General features: G+C 44.3%; 2 protein-coding genes across 2 annotated transcripts; both read left to right on the top strand.

Annotated features, from left to right (window-relative positions):
• Positions 1-2,948: 2,948 nt before the first annotated feature.
• Positions 2,949-5,636, top strand: LOC113185826 (cystatin domain-containing protein 1-like). Its single transcript, XM_026393067.2, has 3 exons — positions 2,949-3,149; positions 4,398-4,508; positions 5,502-5,636. The coding sequence occupies exons 1-3, from the start codon at positions 2,949-2,951 to the stop codon at positions 5,634-5,636; spliced, it is 447 nt and encodes a 148-aa protein (XP_026248852.1).
• A 2,605-nt stretch (positions 5,637-8,241) lies between these two features.
• Positions 8,242-12,867, top strand: LOC113185789 (cystatin-12-like). Its single transcript, XM_026393022.1, has 3 exons — positions 8,242-8,436; positions 11,691-11,801; positions 12,787-12,867. The coding sequence occupies exons 1-3, from the start codon at positions 8,242-8,244 to the stop codon at positions 12,865-12,867; spliced, it is 387 nt and encodes a 128-aa protein (XP_026248807.1).
• Positions 12,868-13,086: the final 219 nt, after the last annotated feature.

Below are 13,086 nucleotides of genomic sequence, written 5' to 3'. Positions count from 1 at the left end.
TACCAGATAGCAACTCTATTGTGTTCTCCTGGGTTGCAATTCTTCCCTGGCTAAATGATGATGTCAAATGTCACACAAGAATCAGGCACCTGGACAGAGGTGTTCTGAGAAAGCTGAACTCTGCCAAAGCTCAGTGAGCAGAGAAACTCCCTCCAGAGTGGCTACCATTGGCCCCCACTGCTCCTGGACAACACAATGCTTCAGAAATATCTAAATATCCCAAACAGCTGGGAGACCAGAGTAGACCAAGAAGGTCAGGAACGGGGCTGTATTTGGTAAAGGACATTTTGTCCTTTGGTCTCTCCTACCTCATCACTGCCAGACTGAGCAGCAGAGGACAATGCCAAAAGATGTTGTAAGTATCAGCTTGTGATTCTGAATTCTCCTGAGCCCTTTTGTGGTAAAATACAAGTAACATAAAATTTGTCATTTTAATAAATTTTAAGTACAGTTCAGTGGTATTAAACACACTATCATTGTTGTGCAATCACCTCATCATCCAACTCCAGAATTTTTTCATCATCTCCAGTGGAAACTCTATACCCATTGAACTATAACTCCCCATTTCTCTGCCCCCACATTAGCCCTTGGCAGCCACCATTCTACTCTCTGTGTCTGCGAGTTTCACTGCTCTAGGTACTCATATAAGTCAAAGCATTTAGTACTTATCTTTTTGTGACTGGCATATTTTACTTAGTATAAATCCTTTAGGTTCATCCACAATGTAGCATGTATCACAGTTTCCTTCCTTTTTAATGGTATTCCATTAGACATAAATGTCACATTTTGTTGATACTTTTATCGAATGATAGACACTTGGGCTGCTTGCAACTCTTGGCTATTGTAAATAATGCTGCTATTAACATAAGTATACAAAATATTTTCAATTATGAGCCTCCCTGACAATGAAGCCAAACCCAGGAGAACTTCTGGGAGTTCTCACAAATCCCCCAGGGACCTTAGCCAGGAAGGCCTCTTCTTTGCCCTTGAATCTCCAGAAGATCTAGTCACATAATCCTGTCCCTGGGGTCCTGGACAGTCATTTGATCAACAAAAAATCTTTTGCCAGGACCAACCTCAGAAGCAGCAGCTCAATTCAGCATGCCCTGATCTCCTTGACGCTTAAATCCTCTGACCTAAAGTTGAAGGTCAATTTAAGTTGACCTGAGGACCCAGGCTGATGTATCTAGTTTATGCTAATTAAGATAAGCTGTGCAAAATGTATAAATAGCTCTGTTGCCCTACAATAAACGGCTCCTATTCCTGCTGCATCAATCTACAGAAGTTATTCGTCACCCCCCGGCTATTTTGCTGCAGCCGGACTCCGGCAAGTTATCAGTGACATGAGCAATTGGAAATGGAACAAATGCTCCAAATAAAAAACTCTTAGTGGATTGAAAACGCTTCTGAAAACAAAGACAGATATTAATTAAGATACCATTTAGTAGTAAAAATATAGGTTAAGTCATATCATAAAAATACTAATCAAAGCAATGTAGATATACTTAACTCAGATATCAGACAAAGTAGACCTCAGAGCCAGAAGCTTTACTCCACATTAAAAATATATTTCTCTTTTTTTCAAACTTTATTTTTATCTATTTGTATGTAGTGTTGAGAATTGAACCCAGTGCCTCACACATGATAGGCAAGCACTCTACCACTGAGCTACAACCCTAGCCCTAAAGATACATAGTGAGATAATGTTCAGCCACCAAGAAGCTGTGACAGTTCTACTTGTATAAGCACTTAGTGACAGAGTATCAAAATATCGAGAGCAAAATTGTCAGAAAAGAAGGAGAGACAAATTCATAACCAAACCCATAGAGATTTTAAGACTCCTTAGTAACTGGCAGATAGGAGACCAAAACTATACCAAAGCTAAACCCTACCAAACAACTCAATAAAACAAAATAAAAATAAAGGGTGTGTGTGGGGGGGGGGTGGAGGGAGGGAATACACACACACACACACACACACACACATATGTATATAAAACAAAATGGCTTTTCTATGTAGATATCTAACTGTATACCAAAAAATTCAGAATATACACTGTTTTTGAAAAGCATAGAGAATATTGTTCATATTCCAAACAAAAAAAAAAATTCAAAGAAGAGAAGTTAAAGAATGTTCTTTGGACACAATAGACTTCAGTTAAAAGTTGATAAAAGATAATTAGAAAATCAACTATGGTTGAGAGTAAAACAATACAACTATTATAGCCCACAGGTCAAAAAGGATATCTGTGGAAATGTTTAGAAGTAAGGGAAAACTAGGAACTGGCACCACAGACAGGGAGGATGGAGCTAGGTGTACCTTCTGGCAGAGGAGAGTCAGGGCATGGGGAAGATGGCCTCTCATAGATCCCCACACCCCCAACTCTTCATCACTCTTGGCTGCACACCCTGTACTCCTCCTTTGAGCCCAGCTGGTGGTATGGGCTCTAGTCAAGGTCATGAACAGAACTGACAACGGCTTCAATTCCCCAGGAATGGGCTCATCAGAGTTCCTGGGAGTTCTGTCAAACCCTGGCAATCCTTGCCTGCACTGTGCAAGGGCAAGCAAGGCAGGCACTGGGCCTCCAGGAATGGGGCTGCAGTAGCAGGCAGGAGCTTCCCTAGGAGCTCTCTGGTGGACCTCTTGGGAGCAGTCCTGGAGATATACAGGCCACAGGCAGGTATTTTGCATGCATGCCCTTGGGTGGGTTCAAGGCTATGAAAAATGTGACCTTTGCTCTGCCTTCTGCTTGGTGATTACAGGAGGGAAAAGCATGGGGGTGAAGATGAGGTGATGGATAGAGGTGCTGATGAGAAGGAGGAGGTCAGAGCCTCTGGTGGGCAGGGCTAATGTGGGCTCCTGAGCTGGCAGGGCGTCGCTGGTTACAGCTGTCACCTCCTTCTCCACCCATGTATTCCTAGCCTCCAGGGCTGAGGCTGAGGACAGCCATGTTGTGGAAGGTGCCCCTGCTTATGGGACTCATTGTGCTGGGGACCCATATCTGGACCATTAAAAAAGAATTTGTAGACATCAGTAAGAATCTGGATTATTTTGTGGCATCAGTGGAGTTTGCTGTGGCTCAATTCAATGATGACAACGCGGAAGAGAATACATACAGGTTGCTAGAGGTTGGAAGAGCCCAAAAAAAGGTGAGTGGCAGTCACTGTGTCTGTACCCAAAGTATTGTCTCCCATTAAAAAACTTGACCAGGTGGAATGTCAGCAGGGACTGACCAGGAGGGTTTCACATCTGCAGCAGTCTCCTGTAGCCGAAGGTCTGCAGACCAATCCTCCTGCTCAGGGACACACTTTCCCCGATCTTTCCTGTTCCCTTGATAATGCCTCCTCATTGGACTGATTTTTTAGCTGTAGGTGCTTGGATCCACAGGAGCCCTCAGCACCAACCACTCTTCAACATCTACTGCTGCTGCTGCTGCTGCTTAGTATTGGAGCTCAAGACCGTCTCAGTGTGTAGAGTCCAAGCAAGGAGGGAGGGGCAGATGTGAGAGAGCCATGTTGAGTGCTGTTAGTTTGCACACTAACAGTAACTGGCGGTAACTATTACAGTATTTGGCATGAATGTGTGAGTGTTGTTGATCTGTGTTGGGGCATGAGCATGCGAATGTCTGGTGTGTATTGGGCATGAGTGGATATCCTTGTCATCTACATGGAATACTGAGTCCCTGACTGAATCAGGTTTTTAGACAATTTCCAAGTCAGTCCAGTGAGATGTATGTTCCACCCTGAGAGGATTTCCTAACTGGATTTGTTTTCTTTCTATCTTTTAGTAATTTCTGAGTTTTCATGGACTTCTATTTAAGGAATTAAAATTCATTTTACAGAAGCATGGTGCACATATATACTCGCCTCAATGAATGTTTGCAAGAGGAACATTTTTTACGTGGTCAGCCCCGACATGGGAAACAACATTCATGACCTCCAAGACACCCATGCTCCAGTTTAGACTTCCTCCACCAAAGAGAGAGTGCCATTCTGATTTCTAATAGCAGGCTTAGTCTTACCTTTTTTCTTACTCTATGCCAAACAAATCACTCAGTAGGCCTTCCCTGTTTCTGGGTGGTGCTTCTTAGTCATACTTTTGAGAGTAGTCATATGGTCAGGTATAACTGTAATGCGTGCAGGGCCCTTGTTGTATAGGATTTGATTGTGTGAATGTGCCATACTCTGTATACCTATTTATTGTTGCCCTAGGTACTACCACATCTTAGCCATTGGGACAAGTATTAAGGAAAGACTCCAGTCTTAAGTTCACTTAGGACACATTTCTACTGACTTACAGAAATTGCATTTGCCTTCTTTTCGACTTGGTTCTCTTTTTATTTTATATTCACAAAAAGCAAATATTTAGCTGATCATTTTATCATTTCTTCTTGACAGACATGGACAATGATATTCTTAATGGACTTGGATATGGGCCGCACAATTTGTAAAAAGCATGATGAAGACATTGACAATTGTCCTATGCAAGAAGGCGCAGAAGAAAAAAAGGTTTGAGAAAGCATTGTGAATCCTCGGGGGAATGCAAAGTAATATCAAGAAGGCCTTTGGGTGGAGCCCTAAGGAAAGTTGTTGGGGGTAGTCCAGGGACAGAATGAGGGCTCCTGACCCTTCTCCCACCAGCTCTCAGGGCTCCCATACTGGCTGGAAAGGGGGCATTTTAAACAGACAGAGCCTGGTTCCCAGCCCTGGGAGCAGCCCTCTGCTCACAGATTTACTGGCTGACCACAGGCAACCTGCAGACATCCATGTGGCCTTTGTCACAAGATGGAGCCCTTCCTGTGGTCCCAGCCCCGTACCTTTCTGAAACCCCTGAGGTTCAGACAGATGATGTTCTCCCTGTGGTCCTCACTCTTCTTTTGCTCCTGTCTGGGGACTGGAGGACTGTTTAGTTATCTATTCATCCACCTTTCCTTCTTGTAACTGGGTTGTAAGGACACTTCCTGGTGGGCTTGAGTTCTGATGTGGCCATCCTATGACTGACATGTGATCCATGGGACGTGGGAGCTTCAGGATGGTTGTCTGTCAGAGGCATGCCATCAGTGGGGGGTCTCCCCCTTCAACCAGCATCCTTGCAGGCAGCCTCTGGGGTAGGTTTGTGCTGCTACTCTCTTTGGTGGTGGCCAGCAGAACCATCTTTCAGGCTGTCTGCTGGCTCTGTCAGAGCACACAGCATGGGGACAGATCATCTGTCATGATGTGTATTGGAGAGGCTCTGAGTGGACTGGATGCCTCAGGAGGCAAAGTGATGGCCTTCAGGCAGGTGCCCCCTTGGTACCCCTTGCGTTCATGCTGGGTGATGGATTTATCAACTTCTGCCCATTTTTTCTGGTGGATACTTGAGTTTTATGAGCCTTGTACCAGGTGAATGTTTATACTTTTTAAAAAAATTGGCTTTTAATGCATCTCAAGACTCTATACATGCTAAATGATCTCCATGCATTACATTTTTCTGATATATGTTACAATTATTATTTCTTCTAGGTGCGCTGTACTTTTCATGTGGATGCCCGGCCTTGGTTTTCCCAGTTTACTCTTCTGTACAGCACCTGTACAGGTGGGGAAGGGGCCCCTGGCTTTTCACAGCAGAAATCCCCTCTTTCCCTAGACAGTCTGTAGTCCTAGGCTTGTGCAGTGTCAATGCAATTAAAGACATCTTTGAGTACATTATGGGTCCCTGAGCAGTTTTAAGCTCTTCTGTATTGCTTGTTTGCCAAGAATGTCACCATTAGCGATAAGCAATGGAGAATCTATTATAATTATTACATTACCTTGACTGCAGGTGCCGAGTGTTGAGTAAATCAAACTTCTCACTTCATGTGAAGCAATTCAGGCAGGGGCCCCACTGGTTGGTTTGTGTACCCATACATTCATTCATTCTCCAATTTCTCCATGTTCCTCACCCATCTATTTAAAAGGAATGTAAAAAAATTGCCAGTGAGCAGCCATCTGTGTTCCCTCGGCTTCCATCTCAGATACCAGGCCCACAGTGGGTGGCTTTTCTGCAGGGAGGCCAGTTCTATGCTCAGAAGTAGAGGGAGGGTATCAACACTGACAGTAGTCTGTCCTTGGGGACATGTCAGGCTTCCTGGCAGAGATAGGAAATAAAACCATTAAATCCAGGATCCTGGTGAGAGGGTTTCAAGCACCTTTCTCAGTAATCAACAGATTGACAGAGTAAAAAAACAGAAGAGACATAAAAAATTTAAGAATCCATTAAGCAAATTTGATTTCATATTTTGGGACAACTTAGAAAACCTATTTATTTATTTATTATTCCATTATAATTATACATAGTAGTGAGATTTGTTGTTACATAGTCATACATGCACACAATATAGCAATAAGTTTGGTTTATATTTGATTTTGTATTACACGGACCATTTACCCAACAACTGCAGAGTATGAACCTATAGAAGTTTATCAAAACTGAACATCTTCTGGTTCATATACCACATCTTGATAAATTTCAAAGAACACTCTCTGGCCACAGTAAAAATTAGGTAGACATTAAGGAGAGAAATATTTGATAACTTTAACTGCACATCTCTATGTAATATAAGGGCTAGAGAAGCAATCCCCTTGCAGACTAAGCTATACATATTAAAACCTTCTGAAGTAACAAACGTGTGGATGTTTGCTGATATTGGGCTTTGAGGGACACGTAATAGGTCTGGAAATGCACATGCTGGAGGGTGGACAAGGCAGCCATCAATGACTTCGGTTTCCATTGCAAGAACCAAAGAATTCCTAGTTAAACCTGGAGAAAAATAGAAGGAAGGAATTATAATAAGAATGCATGAAAGAGGAAACAAAGGTGGATAGAAAGAATCAAGAATTCCAAGTCAGTTCTTCAGGAGGTCGAATGAAATGATTAACTCTTGGCAACAGAGATCTAGAATTGGAGAAGACTACCATAATCTACTCCTGCAATGAAGAAGGGGCCTCTTACAGATCAGGCAGACCTCAGAAAAAGGGATGGTGAAGATAAATAAGAATTGGAAAGTTGCAGCATCTTGGGTGGGAGGAAGCAAGGAGGTTCACACATGCTTTGAAGCATGGTTGTCCAAGCAGGGACCCACTGTATTCCTCAGGCCCCCAGGCTGTTAGTCATCCATTGATGTGTCAGGCCGTCTTGGAAGATTATTTCCTCCCACCCATAAGTGTAGGAAGTTGTTCATGATTGTGGCCATCATTCTATCCACACTCCCATCTCTTCCTGTGTCAGCTCCAGTCCTTTTCTTACAATATGTTTCCAAAGCTGGGGCCCTTGTAAGGATTATCAAGGTTCAGGTGTCCTGATACCACAAGGCAGGGAAGATTGTTTCATTGCTCAGCATCCTCACTCTTATTGACAGCCTTCTTATCTTCCCAGCCTGTTTCATTGTTTCCTCCCAGAAGTCTTCCCAGGATAAAGGAAGGGCATGCATGGGTCAGTTCCTTTGAGAAGAGCCTGATACAGTGACACATGAAGGCCATGGGACCACAAAGAGGCAGAGCTGGGTGAGGATGCTTGTCAGTCTATACTCAACAGAGTTGCCCCTTCCCCAGTTTCTGCCTCTTTCTTAGGCCCATGACTGGTTATCCATGTACATCCTTGCAGAGCTACTACATTGAACTTGGCTTCCCTTTTGCCCTGGGAGTCTTACAGCCCTCTGCCTTTGCTAAGCAAAACCATGGACAGACCTTAGATAAGGAAAGGGAGGGGCTAGGTGACCAGCAGGTACCTGAAATTGTGGAGGAAATGATTCTCCTAGCCCTGATGCTGGCTTCCTGCTTTGTACCCTTCTGAGGCTCCCTGAGGGCATGGACTGTAGTCTGGGTCATAGACAAATCTGGTGCTTACCTCAACTCACTTATACTCAGGATCCACCTTTACTCCTAAGAGTTTCATGGCTCTGCCAATCCTGGGATTCAGGGCTGGGCTGTGGCTGAAGGAGTTGTGCAGGCAAGGTATATGCTATGTGCATGCCCACAGGTTGTTTTAGGGCTTGTGTCACCATGGAGCAGAAAATATGACCTCTTGCTCTGCCTTCTTTCTGCTTAGAGATGATGGGAGGAGCAAGGTTGGGGAGTGGAGATGAAGCACCGGACAGAAACACTGGACAAAGGGAGGCAGTCAGCAGCACAGGATCTCTGGTGGGCAGGGCTATGTGGGATCAGAGTTGGCAAGGGAGTCACTAACTGTAGCTGCCACCACCCCCTAGTACTGACGCTGGCAGCCATGTTGTGGAAGGTGCTCCTGTTTGTGGGGCTTGTGGTGCTGGGAGCCCACCTCTGCAGTAACAGATTTGTAGACATTGACAAGACCAAAGAGTATTTTGCTCTTTCTTTGGAGTATGCTATATTTTGGTTTAATGAAGCCCTGGAAGATAAGTTTGCCTACAAATTTCTGCGGGTCCGAAGAAGCCAGCGTGAGGTGAGTGGCCAAATTTCCCCTATAGTGCCCACTTTTTCTCTTGAGGACAGGAGCAGGGTGGGGTGAGAATCCTAGGTCTGGGAAAAGAGCAACTGATTTTTTAATTTGGTAAATGTTTAAAAAAATAAATAATAAGGTATAATTAAAGGACTCCAACATGTGTATGTGTGTGTATGTGTATGTGTGGCCCCTGAAAAGTAGGGCAGAAGGAAGGAAGACATGCTAAAAGAAATGTATTAATGTCTGAAACTGAGCTCAGGAGGACTGATTGGATGGGCACTGTCCCATTGCTCAGCAAGGCTGAAATGCCCTATGCTAGGTAATTGGTGACTTGAATGAAATAACATTCATGCAAGAAATCAGTTGTGTTTCACCACAGACTCCCACTTTCTTGTACCCTACACACCCCAATCATACACTTACACAATAATTTCTCCCATCAACAACACCTCATGCACATGTGCCAATCATACCAATTGCACTCTCGCATGTATCCATGCCTCACACACATTACCAACACTCATACACGCAAGAAGTCAGTTGGGAAGTCGGTAACGGAGATGGAGACAGACAACAACTTATCTTCATGGGACTGCTATGCTGGGTAAAGACAGTGGAAATATAGCCCCCCAAATCCATGAGTGAGATAGTGGGAAATAGGGCAAAATGGGTCAGTGTAATGATACAGGGTTATGGGAGGTCAGAAAGGTTGGAAGGTGGTAACTATTTGGATGGATGGTCAGGGAAGACCCCTCTTCTATGGGCAGGACTAGTCATGTGGAGTATAGGGCAATAGAAGTGCTCACAGTCTCAGGGATATTCCTGGGAGAGGATGAACCAGATGTACTCAGGAGGATGCCTGAAATTCCATGGACCTTTGTATCTGGGAAGGAATGCTGAAATGCAAGTGTGCAGGGGGATCAGGGTGCTGAGGAGTTAGGATGCTGAACTTGGAGTACAGAAATCCACTGGATGTTACCTTCCAATGAACTAGCAAGCTTCTTTTAGATGCTAATTGTGTGTCAGTGGCCTGCAGTGCTCTCAGGCAAGCTTGAAGCAAGTATGAGCCCCTGGTCACCAGGAGGTAGGCAAGGGGTAGATGTGGAGTATGCTGATGTGAGTGGAAGACCTGAGTGAAGTCAAGGAGGGACCCTACAAGTTTGTCTTAAATACAAGGGATGGGACTTTACCAACTGAAAGCTCAAGCAAGAAGATGGGCAGAGGGAGACGGAGAGATCTGGGTAGGTTACAGCACATTGAAGAGTCCTAACACAACCCTGTGGAATGGTCATAAAGGTGGTAGGTTTCGGGGGACAGATTGGCCCTGATATTTAGGTGGCATCAGCATTTGCTGATCGTCGGCTTTCCCAGCAAGATCTGTTTTTGTCCCTTACTGCTTTCTTTGAATAAAATAGTGACAATGTCCAATAGTAAGAGGACCGATGCTCAGAGCATTGTCCCCACATAAAGAGCCCTGAGCTAGTGGCACATCGTCAGGGACTGATGAGGAGGGTTCCATACCTGCAGCATACTCTTGCAGCCTTAAGCCTGTGGACCTTCCCACTTGCCCAGGTACACACTTTCCTTGGCTTTTCGTATTCCCTTGGGATGCCTCATCCTTGGGTGATCTCAGCCCTCAGCCCTGGGGACCACAGGAGCCTTCAGCACCAACCTCTTCACTGCCTCTGCTGCTGCTGCCCAGCTGTAGAGCCCCAGAACTCAGTTTGTGGGGGCTGTGCAAGAAGGGACGGGCATAGATGAGGCAGCGTGTATGAGTATGGTAATGTGTGTCAGGCATGGATACATGTGAGAGTGTAATTGGTATGATTGGCATGTGTGCATGAGGTGTTGTTGGTGTGAGAAATGAGTGTGTAAGTGTATGTTTGGGGTGTGTAGGGTACAAGAATCTGGGAGTCTGTGGTGAAATACAACTGGCAAGGATGTTCCAAAGGCAGGTTCCCACTTAATTCACAGAGAAAGACTTGGAAATTGTCTCTCATTGCAGCACCAGGTTAGCATTTTTCACATTGGACCATTAGAGTGAGTGCTTGTTACATGCAAATTTGTGCAAGTTGAAAATGGCTAGTAGGGGCAGCAGGGAAATGAGAGTGGCAGGGAGGTTCCAAAGACAAAAAACTCCTGCTTAATTCACAGAGAGGGCATTGGGAATTGTCCCCAGTAATTCTGACCCTAATATGTTGGGCTTGAGTGTGCGTGTGACAGGCATGAATGTGTATCGTTGTCACCTGCCCCTATTCTTAAGTTCCTGAGTCATCACCTTTCTAAGAAGCAATTTCAAGGTCAGTCGAGTGAAATGCATGCTCCACCCTGGGAGGATTTCCTGTTTAGTTTTGCTTTTCCTTCCTGTTTGGGTGCTTCCTGAATTATTATTGACCTCTAGTTATGGAAATGAAAATAACTTTAAATAAATTATTTTTTTTTGTAAGACCACAATATTCTTTTTGTAAGACCACAATAAATATTTAGAACAGCATGGGGCAATTAATATATACTTCCACAAAGGTATGCCTGCTGTTTCTGTGCATTTAGTACCCACCTGAAAGACAACTTCCCAGCTCCCCATCATCACCCATAATTATGATTTTTCCCTTTTTACTGGTGTATTGTAATTATACACGGCACTGGGAGTTGTTGTTACATATTCATACATGCACACAATGTAACAGTATCATTTGGTCAGTTTCATTCCCCAGTACTTCCTCTGCTGCTCTATGTAAAATTAGTCATTCAGCATTCCTTCTCTGTGTCTGGCTGATGCTGCTTAGGCACAAATTTGAAAGTAGTCTTTTTGTCCGTCATGGTTGTAGCATATGAAGAAGGGTCGTTGCTCTATAAGATTTGATTGTGCAATGTGTTACACCCTGCATATTCATCACCCTGACCATGGGAAGCCAGGGGAGAGTGCTGACAGAGGACTCTCATGTCTTCTTTAGGTGTATTTAGTATTTAATGGGCATTTTTTTTGGTGCTGGAAGCAAAGCCCAATGCCTTGTGTATGCTAAGCATATCCTCTACCACTGAGCCATACTTTCAGCTTAATGAACATCTTTTTGTAGGGAAATGGAGAATTAAGAAGAAAAATTGAAATAAAAAAGAAATTGTAGATGATATGTATATCTTTATTGACATGCATATGAATATTCACATCTTTTGTTCCCTTTTCTATTTTTTCTCTTTGTTTACTCATTACAACAAGGTATTTCATAATAGTTTCTGCAATTTCTTCTTGACAGCTATTTAATTGGACATATTTAATAGACGTGGAGATGGGTCGTACGATTTGCAAAAAACATGATGAAGACATTGACAATTGCCCGTTACAAAAAGGCGCAGGAGAGAAAAAGGTTTGAGAAAGCATTGTGAATCCTCGGGAAATGCAAAGTAATATCAAGAAGGCCTTTGGGTGGAGCCCTAAGGAAAGTTGTTGGGGTAGTCCAGGGACAGTATGAGGGCTCCTGACCCCTCTCCCACCAGCTCTCAGGGCTCCAACACTGGCTGGAAAGGGGACATTTTAAACAGACAGAGCCTGCTTCCCATCCCTGGGAGCAGCCCTCTGCTCACAGATTTACTGGCTGACCACAGGCAACCTGCAGACATCCATGTGGCCTTGGTCATGAGATGGAGCCCTTCCTGTGGTCCCAGCCCTGTACCTTTCTGAAACCCCTGAGGTTCAGACAGATGATGTTCTCCCTGTGGTCCTCACTCTTCTTTTGCTCCTGTCTGGGGACTGGAGGACTGTTTAGTTATCTATTCACCCACCTTTCCTTCTTGTAACTGGGTTGTAAGGACACTTCCTGGTGGGCTTGAGTTCTGATGTGGCCATCCTATGACTGACATGTGATCCATGGGATGTGGGAGCTTCAGGATGGTTGTCTGTCAGAGGCATGCCATCAGTGGGGGGTCTCCCCCTTCAACCAGCATCCTTGCAGGCAGCCTCTGGGGTAGGTTTGTGCTGCTACTCTGTTTGGTGGTGACCAGCAAGACCGTCTTTCAGGGTGGGTCTGTCAGAGCACACAGCATGGGGACAGATCATCTGTCATGATGTGTATTGGAGAGGCTCTGAGTGGATGGATACCTCAGGGTGATGGCTTCTAGGCAGATGCCCTCTAGTGAGCCCTAGCATTCAGGTTGGGGAATTCAGTAATTTCTGCCCATTATGCTGGTGAATCCTTGAGCCTTATGAGCTCTGCTCCAGGTGAATGTTTTTGCTTTTATGTTCTCTTTTTCTTTTGTTTTTGATGCATATTGAGCCTCTACTCACTACATGTTAAATGATATCAATGCATTACGTTACGTTTAACAATTTATGCATTGCAATTTTTTTTTCAGGTGCGCTGTACTTTTATTGTATTTTCCTTAGCATGGATGACCAAGTTCAACGTCCTGAACAGCACCTGTTTGCAGACATAGACAGGGAAGGGATCCTTGGCTATCCACAGCAGAGGTCCTTTCTTTGGAGTTTGACAGCCTTTCGTCCTGGGTCTGCGCAGCACCAGCACAATTAAAAGTATCTCTCACAGCACCTTCTGGGTCCTTGAGCTGTTTTGTACCTTCCTGTATTATTTATTTGCTATGGATGTCACTGTCAGTGACAAAAAATGGAGAATTTATTATTGTTATCATTATTAC

The sequence above is a fragment of the Urocitellus parryii genome, chromosome 6 (assembly GCF_045843805.1).
Source record: "Urocitellus parryii isolate mUroPar1 chromosome 6, mUroPar1.hap1, whole genome shotgun sequence".
NCBI lineage: Eukaryota > Metazoa > Chordata > Mammalia > Rodentia > Sciuridae > Urocitellus > Urocitellus parryii.
Note: the sequence above shows the minus strand (reverse complement) of the source record. Positions and strands in the feature narration are given on the sequence as shown.